The sequence below is a fragment of the Microtus oregoni genome, unplaced genomic scaffold (genome assembly GCF_018167655.1).
Source record: "Microtus oregoni isolate MIOR12 unplaced genomic scaffold, Mior012 000050F_ref0000143, whole genome shotgun sequence".
Classification (NCBI taxonomy): Eukaryota; Metazoa; Chordata; class Mammalia; order Rodentia; family Cricetidae; genus Microtus; species Microtus oregoni.
The window spans coordinates 14412268-14434546 of NW_024543256.1; the positions used below are offsets into that span (position 1 = coordinate 14412268).

At 40.7% G+C, this 22279-nt stretch overlaps 1 protein-coding gene across 1 annotated transcript; it reads left to right on the forward strand.

The window, feature by feature from the left end:
* The first annotated feature begins 1126 nt into the window (after window positions 1–1126).
* On the forward strand, window positions 1127–22023 carry LOC121437144 (ribose-phosphate pyrophosphokinase 1). Its single transcript, XM_041636991.1, has 7 exons — window positions 1127–1331; window positions 12986–13169; window positions 14515–14613; window positions 16216–16340; window positions 18701–18874; window positions 20192–20351; window positions 21705–22023. Exons 1-7 carry the CDS (start codon window positions 1210–1212, stop codon window positions 21795–21797), a joined length of 957 nt encoding a protein of 318 aa, XP_041492925.1. The 5' UTR covers window positions 1127–1209; the 3' UTR covers window positions 21798–22023.
* Window positions 22024–22279: the final 256 nt, after the last annotated feature.

Sequence of the window (22279 nt, forward strand, 5' to 3'; positions counted from 1 at the left end):
AAGATTAAAGGTGTGTGCCACCACCACTAGCTTAGTAATGACATTTTTGATTCTAAAACTGTGTTGATTTTTCTTTTATATCTATTTTGTGGCTGGAATATGAAAATGGAGTTTAAAAATCAGTTCCAGGGTATCTGAAGCCCTCATGCCAATGTACATAAAATTAAAAAATTAATTAAAAAATAAAATAAAGTTTGCTTTGGTCCAGTTAGCAAGTTATCATCATAGAAGTAATAAAAGTGTGCAAAAGGTCACATTAGTAACACTACCTAGTCATTGTGGCAAACAGACCTAAATGCTTTGCTGATTCTGTCGGGGCTCTTCATGGATATTTTAATTTTTCTTCTTCCAAGCATTAGGTAACCAGAATTTTATCACCTATATATTAGGGAAAAGCCACACTCCTTCTCTGACTAAACATACTAGACTCCAGCCTCAGAAAGAAAATGCAACTTTCTCCTGCATTGTTCCAAGCTGAGTTGTCTGCAGTCACTTTACCCTGGGACTTGCCCTTCAGGTAAAAACCACACTTGGTAATTAGAGCCGGTACACAAGTCCTTTGGGTGGTATGTGCCTGCGTTAAGGCTGTCTTTGTGATGTAAACGTGCTTTAATTTAACCCCATACTTACAACGAGATAAAAATCCGGATCAGAAACCTGCACACTCACAGGGCTACCATCCCGCTAAGACAGATATATTTAAAGGAAAATGCATGGGATGGGTTTGGTTTTTTGATCTGAAACAAAAGAAACAATAAGGATGATTTCCCATTTTAGGGGGGCGGAGATCTAGCCCTAAGGGTCTGTAAAATTCCTCCACCTACAGCTTTTCACACCCAGAGAACCTGCTCCACGCTTTCCAGCTAGCATTGCCCTAACACGGTGCTAGCAGGAGGCGGGGCTACTTCTTAGCCTCTGCCCTTTCAAGCCTTCTATCCAATTGTCAGAGGGAGTAGTTGGGCGGCAACGTTACCGGAAGACTCCGCCCCTCATTCTGGATCAGCCAATCCTGAAAGGATGGGTGGGACACTTCCTTTGTGATCCCGCCCCCTTGGCACTCAATAATTAGAGTCGCGCGCTGGGCGGGAATGTAAGATGGCGGAGTAGGAACTCGGTGTGCTAGGTGTTAAGGCTACCGGCTGACTAAGCGTCCAGTCTCCGCAGCGGCAGCAACCACTGAGCAAGAGCGCGTCCGTGTAGTTGCCCAATATGCCGAATATCAAAATCTTCAGCGGGAGCTCCCACCAGGACTTATCCCAGAAAATTGCTGACCGCCTGGGCCTGGAGCTAGGCAAGGTGGTGACTAAGAAATTCAGCAACCAGGAGACCTGGTAAGGACGAAATTGGCATCCCGAGTGCACCTCACCTGCCCGGGTGGCGGGACCTTGGGGGATGGAGCTGCCGCGGGAGTTCGGGGGCGCTGAGGGAAGGCAGAAGGGAGCTGCTGAGGTTAGCTTGCCCCGTGAGCTGTTCCGTTATTTTACCTCGTCGTCGGAGGGTCGCGTTTATCCTCGCCGCGCGGTTAGGTGGAACCAAGATGGAGGGGGCAGGAGTAGATGCTACATTTGAAGGTTGGGGATGGAGGATCTAACTGGGGCTGGTAATGGCCTCCCCGGAGCTCCTGGAGGGGTACCGACGCTTAGTTTCAGCCATGGGGACACGTGGCTTGTCTCTTCATTGTGGAACCACTAGGCTGGATTCGGTCCGCTTTGGGGCGCTTTGACTGGTACACATCGGAGAACCTACCGCGTTCTGATAGCCCCCTCGTGGTCTTACTCCTAGAGTCAGAAAGCTTTTTTGATTCGAAATGGAGCGTTCTGGTTTGGTATTCTGAGTATGCGAACATGTTACCATTTCCCTTCGATTATCAAGCGTCGGCTTTTCCTATCTTCGCAATCTGTCTGTCGCGGAATCGGAACCATCCTTAACTTAAATCGAGGCGGTAGGATGAAGTGGTGCTTTAGCTCAGCATCCTTGATCTTCAGCATCTCATCCTGAGACATCCCGAAAGTCTTGGGGAAAGCTAAATTGTGGAATTGGAATTTTTGACTTTTCCCAATGCTGCTATTGGCACACCTCTTCTCGGTGTTACTTGCGTGGGGATGTAGGAACGACTTACACGTGAATTGAAATTTGAAGGTTTTTTTTCGGTTTTTTTTCGATGCTTTGCCTTAAAACTCCTCGCCCAGCGCTGGTGTGCATAGTGTCACGCACCTGTAATTTGTAATCACACCACTGGGCAGAAGGAGGAGGATGGCCAGCCACAAGCTTGAGGCTAATTCTGGACTCGTCGGACCACATAGTGAGATCCTCTTTCAAATATTAATTACTAACAAAACTCGCTCTCTAGCCCCAATTTCATGGTCCACGTGCACTTTTTGACCATGTGAGAGGTTACCTACTTCAGTGCCTGTTCCAGCCGTCTGTGGAACGTTCTAGGTCTCCTGCGCTGTTTTTTTGTTTTGTTTTGTTTTCCCACAGTAGATAAGAGCACAGGCCATAATTCTTTTTTCATTGAGTTTTTTGGATTTTGTTTTTAGGGTGCTTTTTTGAGGGGGAATCCCCTGCAGGTCTTGCCTCTTTGCCTACTTAGTAATGGGATTACTGGCAGAAGCCATCACTACCCCTACAGTCTACAATCTTACATCATCTGTTAGGGGTCATTTTTTTTAAAAAAAAATCATCAGTTAATTTACATAAGATTTGTTTTTTAATGAATGTTTTGTATCTTCAAAGTGATTTCCAAATATAACTTTTTTTTTTTCAAATAGGGTTTCTTTGTAGCTTTGGAGCTTTCCCTGGAACTGGCTCTTATAGACCAGGCAGAGATCCACCTGCCTCTCTAGTGCTGGGATTAAAGGCGTGCGCCCCCACCGCCTGGCTATAGCTTTATTTTTTATTTATTTTATTTATTTATTTATTTATTTATTTATTTTTTTGGTTTTTCGAGACAGGTTTCTCTGTAGCTTTAGAGGTTGTCCTGGAACTAGCTCTTGTAGACCAGGCTGGCCTCGGACTCACAGAGATTCACCTACCTCTGCTTCCCGAGTGCTGGGATTAAAGGCGTGCGCCACCACCACCACCGCCCGGCCTTATGTTTTTTTTTTTTTTTTTTAGACCTAGCTAAAAGTTCATCTGTAATGGATGGCTGCCCCTGGATTAGTAGGCTATTAATTGTGATGCAAATGTTAGTGCAAACACAAGCATCTGTAACCAGGCAATAAATACCTTAGTCAAAAGAGGAGTGCAAGCTGCTTGTTACCTCTGACCAGTATTATTCCTGGGCCTCAAGAAAACAGCTTCAGACTTTGAGAACGATAGTTTAGTTAGGGGGTAAAAGTGTTTTTCATTTTAGAGGTTTTCTTTACCCTTTTGGTTATTGAGTCTTCCTCTGTTTTCAGAAAAGAAATGACTGTTTTGTCCTTGTATTAATCCTTAGCCCGCTGCATACTGCAGAACCTGAGATTAGGTTTGGGTTGGTGGTCATGGGAGAAGAGAGAACACAGTTTTCTACTGCCTGATTTTGATAAAGCAGCTTGAACAAGGCGTTTAGGTTGTTGTTTTATTAGTTTATGTGTGTGGGTGTTTTGCCTGCAGATATGTCTGGCATTGCATGCCTGGTGCTTGCTAAAGTCAGGAGAGTGGTTAGATCCCTTGTAGTGGCATTTCCCTTTTATTTTAATAAATAAATGCCTGAAGAAATGGGAGGAAACACCTCTCAGACACAGTTTCCAGGAAAACTCAGTGTTGGACTGAGATCGAGGTAAGAGCCAGTGGCTGACTGCTTTGCTTTTCTGGTCTTCAGGTTGAACCCCAATATCTATCTCTGAGTCTTTATCGTACTTCATTTGACACAACGTGGGAAGCACGATTAATAAAAACTCAGAGAAATTGGGGTTCAAAGCAACCAGTCACTCTTACCTTCAAGAATCTCAGAATGAGACTGAGAGCTGTCTGTTCCCATATTATAATCCTCTCTAGGGCTGGGAATAAAGGCGAATACCGCCCGCTTTCTATGGCAACTGGTGTGGCTACTGGGATTAAAGGTGTGTGTTACTGCTCTCTGGTCTGTAAGGCTGACCAGTGGGGCTGTTTTACTCTCTGATCTTCAAGCGAGCTTTGTTTATTCAAATACAAATGAAATGTCACTACAATCCCTGGGACTGGGTCACAGATGGCTGTAAAGTGCCATGTGGGATCTGGGAATCCTCCGCTAGAGCAGCCTGTGCTCTTAACCACTGAACTGACTCTCCAGCCCTGAATATGGTTTAGCTTTAAGTTTGCCTTTGAAAAATGGCTGAAATGTTGGTTATTAAGCAAAAATGTTAGTGGAGGTTGGGTGTTGAGTTGCTAAGTGGTTTTTTTTTTATGTGGGTGGGGGAGCCTGGAGCACACCTGGCTGGCTAGAACTTGCTATGTAGACCATGCTGGTCTTGGCTTTCTCGGTCCAATTAACAAGCCTGCACCGTCACGCCTGACCTCAGAACGTTTTTTGTTTTAGGTTTTGGCTTTTTGAGATAAGGTTTCTCTGTAGTTTTGGCTGTCCTGGAACTCACTCTGTAGACCAGGCTGGCCTCAAACTCACAGAGATCAACCTGCCTCTGCCTCCCACCCAAGTGCTGGGATTAAAGGTGTTGGACACCACACCAGGCTAGAACATAATTTTTAAAAAGATTTTATCTTATTTATGTGTAAGTTTGTGTGTTGGGGGGGCATGTGTCACATGTTTGGGCACTTGCAGATTCCAGAAGAGGGCACCAGATGCCCTGGAATTGGAGTTATGGGTACCACCTGATGGGACATTGGGTCTTCTAGAAGAACAAAACAGCAGGGACTCTTAACTTAGTTTCTCTCTCTCTCTTTCTCTCTTTCTCTCTCTCTCTCCCTCCCTCCCTCCCTCCCTCCCTCCCTCCACTATACTCAGTTAAGGACTCTTTTTTTTTAAATATTTATTTATTTATTTATTTATTTATTATGTATACAATGTTCTGCCTACACGTACCCCTGCAGGCCAGAAGAGGGCACCAGGCCTCATTACAGATGGTTGTGAGCCACCATGTGGTTGCTGGGAATTGAACTTAGGACCTTTGAAAGAGCAGGCAATGCTCTTAACCACTGAGCCATCTCTCCAGCCCCAACTGTCACTTTCCCTAGAACACAAATCTTAAGGACTAACCTCTAATGATGCTATTATATTTGTCATGTATTTTTAGATGTTTAAACTGGCAATAATTATTCTTGTTTGGAAATCTTTGCCCTTTCCCTTATTGTTGGCATATATTGTACAAAAGGCTGGACTTTATTTTGACAAAGGAAATGTTTTCTCTCCCGGAAAAGTCTAGATTATGAGGTTTCATAATTAATAACCCATCTGCTTTAAAGAAAGAATTTGAAACCAGGCAATAGTGGCACACACCTAACACTCTAGAGGCAGAGGCAGGCAGGTCTGATCTACAGAGGTAGAGGCAGTTCCAGGCCAGCCTAAGCTACATAGTAAACCCTGTTCCTCCTCAGCTCCACTCCCTACCCCAGTAAAAAATTTGAAGTATATTCTGTAGTTACAAAAGTGAGAAGTTTGTTAAAATAGATATTTTAAGTATTTTTTGGTTTTAAGTTTTGTAGAACCAAGTACTATAGTAATTTTGCCAATAATTGGTAAAGTTTGTTTAGATTTACTTTATCTGTATTCTTGGCTTCTGGCAGATGAAGGGATAGAGGCATAAGTAACACGTTTTTATTTTCTTACAGCTCTCTAGAGACTTCCATATAGAAACTCCCAAAGGTTTTATGGATGGGTCATTTACACAGTGATAAAGAATAGCATGAAAAATGTAATAATTTTGAGCAGGTTTTTTTTTTTTTTGTATTGGTTCATGTTTGCAGCTTTTAATGCTTTTGAAGACTCATTTAAGCCTAGCAGACTGTCTAGGGTCAGTTGTGAAATTGTTTGTTCTCTAACTCCTAATCAAACAACCTGACAGTAGTAAGTGAATGTGTGGAGCGCATGGTATTCCTTTACTGAAACAACCATAGGTAGACCTCTGATACCACACATAGTTGGAAATCAGTGCACCCAGCTTCTCGCTCCCAGGAGAATGGAGATCTGGGTCTAAGAGGGGAGATGTGCGAGAGGAGTGGTGGACTGGATTAGCCGTGAAGTTGCTCAATTGTTGGAAATACTTGGTCTAGAATGCCTCTGGGCCACAGAACTAAAGCATTTTATCAGGCAATCTAATCTCTCAAGGAAGTGAGAGTAAAGACCACACCTTTAATTCCAATACTCTAGCGGCTAAAGCTGGCTGATCTCAGGGTTCTTGGTCAACCTGGTTGCTTTGTTTTGTTTTCAAAGCCGCAGGTAATCTAAACTAATTCAAAATTCCTTGTAGCCCAGGATGACCTTTATGGATCCTCTTGCCTTAGCCCCTTAAATGCTGTCTTAGCCACGTTTGAAGTGCTCAATGACCATAAACACGAGGTCAGTGAGTGAGTCCTGTATGGTGCCATGCCTTTCTAAGCCTTATTTGGAACACATGCAAGTAGTTCTTGTAGAAAGGCCTCCTTGGACCTCTCTGACCTATGTGAACTTAAAAGAATATTTTCAGAATTTAGTTATTAATAAGATAACAGTGTGTTTTTAAGAGACTAGCCAGAATGGTGAAAATAACTGGAAGAATCACTTTAACCTTTTTTTTTTTTTTTTGGTTTTTCGAGACAGGGTTTCTCTGTGGTTTTGGAGCCTGTCCTGGAACTAGCTCTTGTAGACCAGGCTGGTCTCGAACTCACAGAGATCTGCCTGCCTCTGCCTCCTGAGTGCTGGGATTAAAGGCGTGCGCCACCACCGCCCGGCACCACTTTACCTTTTTTAAAAGTGTGTGTGTGGGGGGGGGGGGGGGAGTGTCTGATTTCCTAAAACTGGAGTTACAGGTGATGGACTGACTGAATGTTGAAAACCATTTCAGATTCTTGTTAAGAACCACTGAGCCATCTTTCCAGCCCCTATTTAACTTTTTGTGGTAGAACCCTCAAAATAAACACATGGCTTGAGTTTGAATCCCCAGAGCCCACTTAAAGCTGCATGCACCCACAAGTGTTCCTTTGGGAAGATGGGAGGTAGAGACAGGAACCCCTGGAAGCTTGCAGACTAGCCAGCCCTATATACAACTAAAAGACTGTCTCAAGGTGGAAGGTGAGGACCAATGCCCAAAGTTGTCCTCTGACCTAAACACAACTCTCTCTCTCTCTCTCTCTCTCTCTCTCTCTCTCTCTCTCTCACACACACACACACACACACTATATGCACACATTAAAAAATACTAATTCCTAAATATTGAAGAACTAGTCAGTGTTCAGTTCTGTTATAAATGTATGGTTTTTAAAAATAAAAATTTACATATTTATTGTTTCTAAGTGTGAGGGTCAGAAGACAACTTTGGAATGTCTATGCTTTCCTTTACCATGTGGATTTCAGGAATGGAACTCGAGTGATCAGGCTTCTGGCAAGCACCTTTATGAGCTGGACTACCTTGCTCGCACCTAACAGTTCTTTATTACATTTTATTTATTTATTGAGGGGTGTGATGGAGTCAGTTCTTTTCTTGCACAGGGGTTTAGGGAATTGAACTCAGGTTGTCAGGCTCTGCAGCAGATATCATCACCTGCTGGAGCCGTCTCACTGGCCCACGGTTTTGTTGTTGCTTTCTATTTCACATAGGATCTTTAATTTTTATCCTAGGCTGGTCTCTAACTCAGTCCTCCTGTTGCAGCTTCCAGAGTTTTTTGCTTACTGGTATGTGTCGTCCTACCCAGCTAAATTTATATTAAGTATGTTTGATCCAGAATGCAAATAAGATCTATTGAGAATAAGTAATTGATAGTTTTATGTTACCTTTTTTTTTCTTATATTTTATTTTTCATATGAGTGGTTTGCCTGCATGTATGCCTGTGCACCACGTTATGCCCAACATGCCTACAGAGGCCAGAAGAGGGCGCTAGGTTCCTAGAACTGTTTTTAGAGATGGTTGGGAGCCACCATGTGGGCGCCGGGAACAGAACCTGGGTCCTCTGCAAGATCAACCTCTCTTAGCCGCTTAACTTCAAATTCCTTATATAGCCTGATGTTCCTGCCTCACCCTGGAATTTAAGGCTGCACCCACACCTAGGTCAGATCTACACCAAGACTTCTGAATACTGGGGAAATAGTACCCTACCAATTGAGCTACATCCTTAGCTCTGTTCTCTTAGTGGTTCCAAATGGTTAATAAAAAACTACCAGGAAAGGTAAATTGCTGACCTAAAAAATGGGTAAGTGTTTTTTCCCCTCCCAGACAGGATTTTTCTGTAGTCCTGGCTGTCCTGGAACTCAGATCTACCTGCCTCTGCCTCCCGAGTACTAGGATTAAATGCATGTGCTACCACCACTGCCTAGTGGGTAATTTATTTATACTTAAGAACATTCCAGATATCAGGAAGAAGTATAGAGGCTAGGAAGCAGGATAAAAGATATATCCAAGGAGTATAAAGACTATAGGTGACAAGCTAGGGAGAAAATACTTGAAGGTGAACTATTCTCCCTTTTTTGAGACAGACTATGTAGCCTTGGCTTTTATTACTTTTCACTAAATACCCTTAAATCTGACTCTGAGCTGGGCATTTTTCAGGCTAACTGCAGAAATTGGAACTCTCCCAAGTTCCCTCACAACATTCCATAGCTTCTCAGAAAATACACAGTTTAAGTAGCTTCTTCTGACTGACCACAAAAGAACCTTCATTTTCTTATGCTTCTCTTAACTCAGCCTTAATTGAGAGATGCAGTAGTGGTTACGTGATATCCACAGGTAGAATGATGCACAGTTATTTTTACTAGTTATTTTAGTTAGTTGTTTGGAGACAGTATCACAAACTGTGGCCCAGACTAACCTGGAGCTCACTGTCTGTCCTAAGCTGCTCTCAGCAGAGTGTCTTGATTATAGGTGTGCACCAATTCAAGACTGAATTTTGTTTTTTTGTTTTTTTGGTTTTTTGAGACAGGGTTTCTCTGTGGCTTTGGACTGAATTTTGAACCAACAGGCATGGTGCTGCGTTTGGAGGTGGTGGCAGGAGACTCAGAAGTTTGAAGTCATTCTCAGCTCTGTAATAAATTGCAGGCCATCCTGAATTACATGAGCCCTTCCTTGTCTCAAAAAAAATCAAAATAAATTTGAATTTTGCGAGCAGAGAGTATAATTCAGTGGTGGATCACTTGTCTATCATGTACAAAATAATGAGTTTTATTCCCAGTGTCACAAAAATGAATTTTGTATTAATTGTAGATTTGAGAAAATATGCAATACATTTTTTACTCTGTTTTATAACTTTCTGGATATAATTCTTTATGCCAACTTTAGTTTCTTGTAAAGCTATGGTATATTGTAACAATCAGTATATTGACACAGATAAACATCAAGATATATAAAAGGGTCTTTTCTATTTGCTCTGTCATGACTACATCTATTTTTCTCCTCCTGTCTTTCAATGGTTTTCTTTTTATATTGACTTTATCTGGTTTTAGTATCTGAGTAATGCTGGCCTCGATAAAATTGAATTGGAACCTGTTTTCTTATCTGTTTCTGGAAGATTGTAAAATTAGCATTAATTCTCTCGCAGATTAAGCTTAGTATTAGTTGCCTAATTTTTTATTTAATTTTTCCATATGATGATCCTCCCCACCTCCCTACCTACACAGTTGTTTCTGTTGGCCATCTTAGAGGTTTATCAATAGATATTGATTTTTATCATATAAACTAGCTTTTGGTTTTGTTGATGTTTCTTCCTTTTTCTCTTAAGTCTTTAAATTTTTTATTTTATTTTTTTAATTTTATTATATATACAATATTCTGCCTGCATGTATTCCTGTGGGACAGAAGACAGCACCAGATCTCATTACAGATGGTTATGAGCCACCATGTGGTTGCTGGGAATTGAACTCAGGACCTCTGGAAGAGCAGCTAGTGCTTTTTATCCTCTGAGCCATCTCGCCAGCGACTTTTATTATTTTTTAGACAGGGTCTCTTTCTTTTTATGTAACTATCCTGCCTTTAAAATCACCATTACCCTTCCTTGATGTCCTTCGCCCTGGAATTGTAGGTACACACCACCAACACTAGCCTGGTTTTGTCATTTTTAATTATAAGGTTTTTGTTTGTTATTTGTGTGTTCACACATACACAGAGGACAACTTTGTGAAATTGGTTTCTCTTACTCCCCTTTTACATGGATTCCAGGGATTGAACTTGGATCATGAGAGTCACACACAAGCACTTTACCTATTGAGCATCCCTCCCTCCCCTTTATTTTTAGATGTTTTTATTGGTAGGAAACCAAGGATCAGCATAATTTTTTCATTCTTTTGTAAAATATAGTCTACTTAATAGAGTAGTGTACTTTTGGATTTTTCAAAAAATATTTATCTTTACAAAGATTTTTATTTTGTATGTGAATGTTTGCCTGTATGTGTATATGCACACTACATGTATATAGTTCCCACTGGAGCTGGAGTAACAGCTGGTTGCAAGCCATCTGACATGGTGCTAGGAACTGAACTCAGTCTCTTCAGCCCCAATATTTATTTTGTGTAATCAAGTGTGTTTGTGTAAGAGTATGTACATATTAGTACAGGTGTCTGTCCAAAGGTGTCAGAGCCCCTGGAGTTGGAGTTAGAGGTGATTGTGAACCCTCTGAAGTCATGTCCCCTGGAAGAGCAATTCATGTTCTTAAAGACTAACTCATCCCTCCAGACCACTTTGCAGTTCTTATTAAACAAGACTTTCTACTTAGGTCAGAGTAGTTAGCACAGAATGAGATCAGGGCCTGCATCTGTTTCATTCACTATTGCATATTCCTAGTAGAGTACCTTAGTTTTAGCATGAGTATTTATGTTTGAACTGTCGCTATGGTAGGGAAGATGCTGTCTTCTCTATACAGCATCAGTACTAGAGTAGTCACCATTGAGAACACATTTGATACCATATCTGATGGCCACCATATGAAGTTATATGGTGCAGTTGCTTTTTTATTTTTTATTGATATTTATTGACTTCTACATTTTTCTCTGCTCCCCTCCCTGCCTCTCCCTTTCCCCTTCAATCCTCCCCCAAGGTCCCCATGCTTCCAATTTACTCAGGAGATCTTGTCTTTTTTTATTTTCTACTTCCTATGTAGATTATATCTATGTAGTCTCTCTTAGTATCCGCATTGTTGTCTGGGACTGTGGTTTGTAGGCTGGTTTTCTTTGCTTTATGTTTAAAAATCACCTCTGAGTGAGTACATGTGATAATTGTCTTTCTGTGTCTGGATTACCTCACTCAAAATAATGTTTTTTAGCTCCATCCATTTTCCTGCAAAATTCAAGCTGTCGTTATTTTTTTCTGCTGAGTAGTACTTCATTGTGTAAATGTACCACATTTTTTTTATCCATTCTTCGATCGAGGGACATTTAGGTTGTTTCCAGGTTCTGGCTATGACAAACAAAGCTGCTATGAACATAGTTGAGCACATGTCCTTGTGGCACAAGTGAGCATCCTTTGGATATATATCCCAAAGTGGTATTACTGGATCTTGAGGAAGGTTGTTTCCTAATTTTCTGAGAAATTGCCACACTGACATCCAAAGGGGTTGTACCAACTTGCATTCCCACCAGCAATGCAGAAGTGTTCCCTTTTCCCCACAACCTCTCCAGCATAAGTTGTCTTCAGTGTTTTTGATTTTGGCCATTCTTACAGGTGTAAGATGGAATCTCAGAGTTGTTTTGATTTGCATTTCTCTGATGACTAAGGATATTGAACATTTCCTTAAGTGTCTTTCAGCCATTTTAGATTCCTCTGTTGAGAGTTCTTTGTTTAGGTCTGTACTTCATTTTTTTATTGGATTATGTGATCTTTTGGTGTCTAATTTCTTGTTCTTTGTATATTTTGGAGATCAGACCTCTGTCTGATGTGGGGTTAGTGAAGATCTTTTCCCATTCTGTAGGCTGTTGGTTTTTTTGTCTTGTTGACCACATCCTTTGCTTTACAGAAGCTTTTCAGTTTCAGGAAGTCACATTTATTAATTGTTTCTCTCAATGTTTGTGCTACTGGGGTTATATTTAGGAAGTAGTCTCCTGTGCCAATGCGTTTAAGTGTGCTTTCCACTTTCTCTTCTATGAGGTTCAGTGTGGCTGGCTTTATGTTGAGGTCTTTGATCCATCTGGACTTGAGTTTTGTGCATGGTGATAGATCTGTTTTCATTCTTCTGCATGTTGATATCCAGTTATGCTAGCACCACTTATTAAATATGCTTTCTTTTTTCCATTTGATATTTTTTGCTTCTTTATCAAAGATTAAGTGTTCAGGGGGAGGGAGGGCTGGAGAGATGGCTCAGAGGTTAAGAGCATTGCCTGCTCTTCCAAAGGTCCTGAGTTCAATTCCCAGCAACCAAATGGTGGCTCACAACCATCTGTAATGAAGTCTGGTGCCCTCTTCAGGCATGCACGCAGACAGAATATTTTATACATAATAAATAAATTAATTAAATAAATAATAAAGATCAGGTGTTTGAAGATATGTGGATTGATTTCTGGGTCTTCTATTCAGTGCCATTCTTATGCCAATACCAGGCTGTTTTCAGTACTGTAGCTCTGTATAGAGTTTGAAGTCAGGGATTGTGATGCCTCCAGAAGTTCTTTTATTGTACAGGATTGTTTTGGCTATCCTGGGGTTTTTTGCTTTTCCATATGAGCAATTGCTTCTATAAGTCAACTTTCTACTTTAAAGTTCCTTTTTTTCGTGCTGTGTCTCATTCATAAGCTCAGAATGTTTTTGTATAGTGAACAGGAATGAGCTGGGCAATGAGCTGCTTCTGATTATAGTGCTCCCTTAGGTCTGAAGCATGGAGCGATAAGGCATGCATAGCATGCCTGAATATTGATGCTGTGACATCTATTGTTTATGCTCATTCTCTTTTTCTATTTTAGTGTGGAAATTGGAGAAAGTGTACGTGGAGAGGATGTCTACATTGTTCAGAGTGGGTGTGGTGAGATAAATGACAATCTAATGGAACTTTTAATCATGATTAATGCTTGCAAGATTGCTTCAGCAAGCCGGGTTACTGCAGTCATCCCATGTTTCCCTTATGCCCGCCAGGATAAAAAGGATAAGGTATGAATGGATTTTTTTAAAAATAGTGTTGGTAATCAAACTTAGAGCTAAATGCTAGGCTAGCGTTCTACCACTGAGCTGTACCTTCAGTTCAGATCTTGTTTTTTTTTTGAGACAGTGTTTCTCTGTGTAACAGCCCTAGCTGTCCTGGAACTCACAGAGGTCTGCCTGCCTGTTTTGTGAGTACTGGGATTAAAGGTGTGCACTGCCACCACCTGGCTTCAGAATCCTTTTAACATAGGGACCTCCCTTGCTCTTGGATTGTTAGGATCAACATAGTAAAAATGGCAATTCTACCAAAGGCAATTTATAGATTCAATGCAATCCCCATCAAGGTCCCATCAAAATTCTTCACAGATCTTGAGAGGACAATAATCAACTTTATATGGAAAAACAAAAAACCCAGGATAGCCAAAACAATCCTATACAATAAAGGATCTTCTGGAGGCATTACCATCCCTGACTTCAAACTCTATTACAGAGCTACAGTGATGAAAACAGTGTGGTACTGGCATAAAAACAGAGAAGTCGACCAATGGAATCGTGTAAAGAGGAACATTGCTATCAGTTATATCAGAGCATTTAAAAATGATTTTTTTTTGAGACAGGGTTTTCTGTGTAGCTTTGGAGCCTGTCCCGGAACTCACAGGCATATAATTTATACTGTATATTTTATTTAAGTCATTTTAACTTTCATTCAGCTGACAGTTATTCATTGTTGTTAAGACTAATCAACAGCCAGGTGGTGTTGACAAACGCTTTTAAGTGCTCGGCTACTAACCTATATATCTTTTTCTATTTTGGTTTTTCGAGGTAGGGTTTCTCTAAGTAGCTTTGGAACCTGTCCTGGAACTTTGTTTGTTCACCAGGCTGTCCTTGAACTCACAGACCCACCTACCTCTGCCTCCCAAGTACTGGGATTAAAGGCAATGGATGCCCTGGCAACCTATTATCAGGTTAATCCTATCCCTTGCGAGGCAAAGGTAGGTAGATATCCGAGTTTGAGGCCTTCCTAGTCTACAGAGCCAGTTCTAGGACAGCCAGGGCTATGCAGAGAAACCCCTATCTCAAAAAAATGGGGGTAGAGGGAGAAACCTCAGAAAAAAACGGTTGGGTGAGGAAACATCCAGAAATGGTATATGCCTGTAATCCCAGCACTCAAAAGACTGAGGCAGCAGGGTCAAGACTTCTAAGCCAGTTTAGAAAAAGATCAACGGCCATTCTGCGTGAGTTTCTTGGTGATTTGATGTCTTTACAATATAGGTACTTGGTAAATGTTTCTCAAGCAAATGAACTGCTTTCATCTTGGCTTTTCTTTTTTCTTTTTTTCTTTACTTCTATTCAGAGCCGGGCTCCCATCTCAGCTAAGCTTGTTGCAAATATGCTATCTGTCGCAGGAGCGGATCATATTATCACCATGGATCTACATGCATCTCAAATTCAGGTACCAGTGGAAGGAAGCTAAGTACTGAAAGTTAGAAAGGTGGGAGGAGAGCCAGGCATGGTGGTGCACATCTGCATTCTAGAGACTGGAAGCTGAAGCTAGAAGTTAGTAAGACAGTTTAGTATTATGGCTAGGACATAGGCTTTAGGATTACAACTAGTCTGGATGCTTCTTAGACATACTAGCACATTAACTTCATAACCTTGGACAGGTTACTTCTGAGCATAATATATGTTCATTGTTATTGTTTTAAAATATTAATTCTGATATACTTGGCTGAAAACTGGTGTAGCTGATACAATGGTAGCTATTATGAAGATTATTTCCCTTGAGTAATCAGTCTTAAATTAGAGCTGCAGGCATTAAAGATTTTTCATAGAAACCCAGAGCAAGAGAAATCAATCGCCACATTTATTTTATGCTATCTAAAGAAGCTTTCTGCTACGAATGGTGGTACATATCTATAATCTTAGCTCCTGGAGGTCCAGCCAGGGAAACTGAATTCCAAACCAGCCTGTGCTGTAGCATAAACCCTGTTTGAAAGTATAAACTCTCAGCCGGGTGGTGGTAACACATTTAATCCCAGCATTTGGGAGGAAGAGGCAGCAGATCTCTGTGAGTCTGAGGCCAGCCTGGTCTACAAGAGCTAGTGCCAGGAAAGGCTCCAAAGCTACAGAGAAACCCTGTCTCGAAAAACAAAACAAAACAAACAAAAAGTATAAACTCTCGGCACTTACCATTTGAGTCTTCTGGCAATACAAGGAGGTTCATGAGACAGGAGTGTATACTCATCCTATAAAAAAAATAATTGAGGAGAAATACAACTGGTTTGTATCAACGAGAATTAAAATACCTATCTCCTGATTTCTGGTTATTCTGTATAATCATTCACTATAAGTAGTTGCTACCAAAAATATATATACCATACTGCTTCATCAGTTTGGCCAGCACAAACGCCAAGTGGCATAAAACAGTGTATATAAATTGTGAGTCTGAACATACTGGCTTGGCAATCCATAGACCTTGGCTGAACTTGACTGTTTACAGGGCTCATTTTTGTTCCTGTGATTAGGTGTGAGTTAGCTAAGGCCTGATATTGCTGATCTTGCCTAGAAAGGGGACTATTTTTAACCTTCCCAATACTTTGAATATTGTAGTAAGGTATTTTCCATGAACTTAATCGTTCCTTTTAAAATTTTGTGTGCGTGCATGTATATGTACACGGATGCACGCACGCTGTGTTGCATGTGGAGGTAAGAGAACAACTTACAGAACTTGTACCAAGTAGGTTCTCACGATCAGACTTGGGCTCCTTTCCTGCTCAGCCATCTCACCAGCCTTTTTTTAAATTATTGCATTGATTGATTGATTTCTGTTCTTGTATGTACATGTGTTGGAAGCATGTGTATGTAGAACTTTTAGTAGTCAGTTCTCCCCTGTGAGTCCCAGGGAGCAAAATCCTCAGGCCATCAATCAGACTTGACAGCAAGTACCTTAGATGAAACCTATCTGTGAATCCACTTTCTTTATATTAGCCTTTCATAAATGGAAGAGAAGAAAATGAAATAAATAAGCTAAACTTGACCCAGCTTCTTTTTCCAGGGCTTTTTTGATATCCCAGTGGACAATTTATATGCAGAGCCAGCTGTCTTAAAGTGGATAAGGGAGAATATATCTGAGTGGAGAAACTGTACTATTGTCTCACCTGATGCTGGTGGAGCCAAGAGGTATGTTTGTGATACTATTCTTCAAAAATAATGTGCTGCTAAAATCTTTCAGATGGTAATGTCCCTTATGATGGGGTTCTCCCATCGACGTGCCCTTTTCACAACTTCAGATTGGATATGCCAGCAGCTAGGACATGGGTTGGATATAGTTTCCACTCTATGCTAGCTTGAGTCATTTGGAAGGCAGGATAGACAGGGTCCTAAGTAGTCATTGCCATGACTGTTACATTAACATCAGTAACTTGGCACTGCAGAGTTAACACTGCTGTAACTTTATCAGGAAGGATAGGACATTTCTTGTGCAATCAGTTTATTCTTAAATTCCATATTGATGGGTAAGTAAGGTTTACAAAGCTGTTGGTTAGGCCATTTAAAGCCGGGACCCTAAATTTTTTAATTCAACTTATTGCCAAGGATTAGCAGTTATAGCTCAAATAATGTAAACTGAGAGCCTTGATTTCCTTAGTGGATTCCTTATAAAAATATGGCCCATATTCTTATTGTGGAAGTAGAGTGAAGGACTACAGGGCTCAGGTGAGTAGAAAAAACTAAGTTAGAACTTGCCAAAAGTGAAACAAATCATGAAAAATTCAAAAAGTTCAAATCTTTCTCAACCATCTCTTTAATCTCAGTAACTTCAGTGGAATTGATAAACTGGGAACTTGAGTTGTTTATTCAGGTGACAGTATAAAGACATCCCTATATAGGCAGGTCACACTTCATCTTAACTTCTTAAGCATCATCTTCACATCTTTCTTAGGAACTTAGAAAATAATTAATTTGAAATAATCAAACAGGTTTTTTAAAGTTTGATATTAGTTTGTAATTCTTTATTCTAATTACCTCATAGTGATGGAGGATTTTCCAGTTGAGTGTTGCTCACTTCTGTCTTGGCAGGGTTGGAGAGTAGGTAAGGGTACCAGTGTGGTTGTAATTTTCACAGTAGCTCTCCACTCAAGGGTGTACATGTTACTTTCCCAACTCTTTTCTGCTTTGATGGAGACTGAATGTTTTGGCCAGTAAGCATGAACAGTTCGGAACACTTGAGATGACCGGTCGTGCATTTTTCTTGGATGTCATAATTCTAAGTAAATTAGTTACCTCTGTTACATGCCTAAGCAGTAGTAATAGAGAGCACAAGGTATGGGTCCTTTAGATCCAGGTAGAAGCATTGCCTAGAGTTATGGTTCAAACCTCGTATGGTCAGAGGTTCTTGACCTGTTCAGCAAAAATTCTGTTCACAAAAGAAATAGGGCATAGTTCTAAAGTTTGATCAATATTACATTTAAAAACACTAAGTCTGAAGCATGAGTCTTTTCTTTGTGACAACGATTACACACTGGTGTGTGGGCACACATCATAGGGGTAGGGTAGCCTATTGTCATTTGCACTGAGTGACTTTCTCCTTGAGTGAATGTGTTGTATCTCGTTGTCAGTGTCTTCTAACCAGGCTTTTAATGTGGCTTATATTATCTTTAAGATTTGGGCTGTAGTAACATGCCCTGTTTGTCTGGTTAATTGGTTTAATTTTCTTTCTAGTACTTGTAGAAGGAATACCAAGCTTGGTGACCAGGTAAAGTTGCTATTTACCATTGGTAGTGTTTCATCACCATCATGGGAGAGATGAGTGTATGGACATGCATTGAAAGGGTGGACGCTGCTCCACTCCTAGCTTCAGATTCACGTATCACTGTTTGTTTCTAGAATCACAAGTCTTCCATGATGGGATTGGGACAATCTATGTACTCCTGCACTAGCTAATAAGGTCTCTCTTTCCTTCTGCCTTCAATCTGTTAAACTAATGTACCTTGCATATACTGCTTCCCAGGATTGGTGAAGGGTATGTCTACCCCATCCCCAGAATGAATGGTATAAGTTTGATATTCCTTTTTTTTTAAATTTATTTATTATGTATACAATATTCTGTCTGTATGCCTGAAGGCCAGAAGAGGGCGCCAGACCTCTTTACAGATGGTTGTGAGCCACCATGTGGTTGCTGGGAATTGAGCTCAGGACCTTTGGAAGAGCAGGCAATGCTCTTAACCACTGAGCCATCTCTCCAGCCCCCAAGTTTGATATTCCTATACTGCCATTGATATTACAGAGGCATTAATCCATAAAATCCAGTTTGTAATGCTTGTTTTTTCAGATGTCAATGATTGTTGCTTTCTTTTAGCTCTGGGATCTGTTTTAGTTTCAAGGACTATTCTCCACTAGGAAAAAAAATATTTTCTATAAGTGGATAAGAGAAATGGAACCCAGGGCCTCACGCATGCTAGACAGAGCGGTCTACCACTGAACTACACTTCCGGCATTGGAAGCCACATATGCATCATTAACTCTGGACCTCTATCTTACAGAGTGACCTCCATTGCAGACCGATTGAATGTGGATTTTGCCTTGATTCACAAGGAACGGAAGAAGGCCAATGAAGTGGACCGCATGGTGCTAGTAGGAGATGTGAAGGATAGGGTGGCTATCCTTGTGGATGACATGGCTGACACTTGTGGTACAATCTGTCATGCCGCTGACAAGTGAGTGCAGGGCGTTGTGCTAGTAGTTGAAGGAAGAAGCTAACTACTGCTTTGCTGATTTTCTTTTGAAATACAACTGAGCGGGTAAATAGCTTTGGGATATTTTGATCATGTTAGCTTTTAATACATACAGGTGAATAAGTATTCCTTATTTCAGATTTTTAGTTTTTATAAAGAGACACTGCTTTTATATTAAGTATATCCTTACTATCAAAAGTCAAGTCTATCACATAAACTATCTTCCAAAGTCCTTTCTTAGTAATATAATCTACCACAGATTGGGTTGTTTCCCTTATGACGTGGCTGACTGGGAGCTGTGGTGAGTCAGTATTTGGATCACACGTTGCTAGATCACGGAAAGGTCCAAATTCCACATCTAGTTTTTACTGAAAATATATTATGTTTGCCATTATAAAACCTAAAGTCATTAAATTCAAGCATAGTCAAAACAACTTCTAGATGCTAAATTTGCCCTTTAACCATCCAATCAGCAACATTAATTATATTTACATTATTATACACTGTTGACTTTTGTTTTGATGAGTTAGAAATCCATAGATGTCCTTTACATATATTTATTCATTTTGTATGTGTGTATACATGCACATGCCATGGCAAGCATGTAGAAGTCAGAGGACAACTTTAGGAATGGTTCTCTTCTTCTGCCCTGAGGGTCCCAGGGATCAAATTCAGGTCAGCAGGCTGGGCAGCAAGCACAGTCAAATGCGAATATTCCTGGTTAAGCTTATTTTCAGGGTCATAGATTCTCAGTCTTGTGGTACCATATCTTTATCGTGTAGTTTTCCAGATAACATTGAAGGACATTTCTCTTTTTACCAGCCAAAAAGGAAAAGAACGCAGATTACCCCTTGAAATTTTGTAAGTTCTGCTGATATAATAAGGCTTAGTGCAGACTTCTCTCCTTGATATGGCCAGTATGTGTCCCCCTAAAATTAATATGTTAACTTCTTGCCCTAGGTGTGGTTTTGCAGATTACCGTTGGGGGTGGCACTTAGGCTTAAATAATGAGATCTTGGGAATAGGATCCTCATGTTATAATTAGTGACCTTATTAGAAGAAAATGCTTGATACACTATCCTTACATGTGTTTTATGTGAACCCACAAAATGGTACATACTATCAACCTGGGCAAAAATTGTTTCAAAATGAAACCTACCTTGTCAGATTCCAGACCTGTGAAAGATAAGTTTGTGCTTAAACTACTTAAGCTACTGTTCTGCTATGACAGACTAGTATTCTTCTTTAGAATTTGGATTCTGTAGTTGCATGTCAGATTAATCAGCTTTTTTCCTCTAGACTTCTCTCAGCTGGAGCTACCAGAGTTTATGCTATCCTGACTCATGGAATCTTTTCTGGCCCAGCCATTTCCCGTATCAACAACGCATGCTTTGAAGCAGTAGTAGTCACCAATACCATACCTCAGGAGGATAAGATGAAACACTGCTCCAAAATACAGGTGAATGGGGTTAATCCAGAAGAAATTTCCTTTAGTGCTTTGCAGGTAGTAGCATGTTAGGTCAGATGTGTGAATAGTGAAGCTTAAGTTCTTTGGGTTTATCTGTTATTGTTTGTTCTGGGAATGGAACCCAGAGTCTTGCTCCTGTAGGTGAGGACTAAGCCACTGGATTTCTGAAGCCATCCTCTGTTCTTTTTTCTTTTGGCATTGAGAATGGACCCAGAGCCCTACTTTCTTTGGACTTTTTTAAGGTATACTCTCATTAAGTTGCCCAGACTGGCCTTGAATTCACTCTGTAGCCCAGGCAGGCCTCGATTTGAAATCATTTTTGCTTCAGTCTCCCAAGAAGCTAAGGGCCTGGCTTCCTTCTTTGTTTTTGTTTGTTGTTTTGTTTTGTGTTTTTTTTAAGGTAAGGTCTACCTACCTATGCCTCCCGAGTGCTAGGATCAAGGGTGTATCTGACTGCACCCAGCATTGTGTACTTTTTTACATTTTTTAGTTTGTCTGTGTTTGCTTATGTGACTTTCAGAGGCTTAAGATGACATTGAATCCCTGGGCCTGGAGCTAAAGGTGGGTTTTGAGCTTCCCTCTGAAGACTCAGGTCCTCTGCAAACGCTCTTAAGCACTCTTTTTTAAAAAAATGAGCCATCTCTCCAGCATCTTTGAATTTTGTCTTTTGCTTTTTTTAAACAGAGCACATTGTTGACTGGGGCGACCTAAGACTCATTGCAGTTCTCTTGCCCCAGCCTCCCAAATACTATGATTACAGGCATATTCATTCTTGTTAGTGTTTTCTGTTTTGGATTTTTGTTTTGTTTTTCAAGACAACATTTCTCTATGAAGCCATGGCTGTCCTAGAACTCACTGTGTAATCCAGGCTGGCCTCAAACTCACAGATATCTGCCTGCCTCTGCCTCCTGAGTGCTGGGATTAAAGGCATGTCACACCACTGCCTGGCTAATTTTATTAATTCATTCATTTATTGTGTGTGCAGGTTATTACAGAGGACTAAAAGAGGGCATCAGATTCCCTGGAGCTAGAGTTACAGGTGGTTTTAAGCTACACAGATTGTATTGAGAATTGAACTCTAATCTTCTAGAAGAATATTGAGTGCTCTTGATTGCTATCTCTTCAGGTGCTATACACTCATACCTGGACTACATATACAGCGTCAATGTCTTGATGATCTTGTATTTGTCCCATTATTACTAGCATCTTAACTCTTTCTAAGTAATTATAGTGAAAAAGGAAGGCCCGAGTGCTAGATTCTTAGTAAGGGTGCTTTCTAGGCTGCAGATGGACCAGCAAACTCTGTCCCTGCATACTAACCTGGTACATTTCTTGCCTTTGTAGGTGATTGACATCTCCATGATCCTTGCAGAAGCCATCAGAAGAACCCACAATGGTGAATCTGTCTCCTACCTGTTCAGCCATGTTCCTTTATAACAGAATAACTTCTGAAGCTTTTTGAAAATAAACCAACCCCATCCCTCACATTTCTTGGTATTTGAGTTCAGCGGAAGACCCAGCTTGCTCCAGTGTAGATGTTTACATCCCATATTAGCTACATTAGAATTTAGCCTAAATTGGAAAAAGACAGATTGTGGTTAACTGCTAGGATGTCCTACTTGTGTTGTTTCATCCTGACTTGCTTGTTTATTTTGTGATCCTTGCAGCTTTAACTAGAGGTCAGCTGCTGAAAGATGTATAGACTATTGAGAATATTCCACAAGGTCCATAGGACATAATTGACAGAGCTCATACTCTATTTCTCGGGAATGCTTTGGGGTTTTTCTTCATAGCAACAAAGTCAGCCCATATGTGATACATTTTCAGAGTTTTGTGCTAAACTATAGCAAGAGCCCTGAGCATCCTTAAACATAGTTCCAGTAGTTGAGCACCCTGTTAGGCAGGGGCAGTAGCTCAAT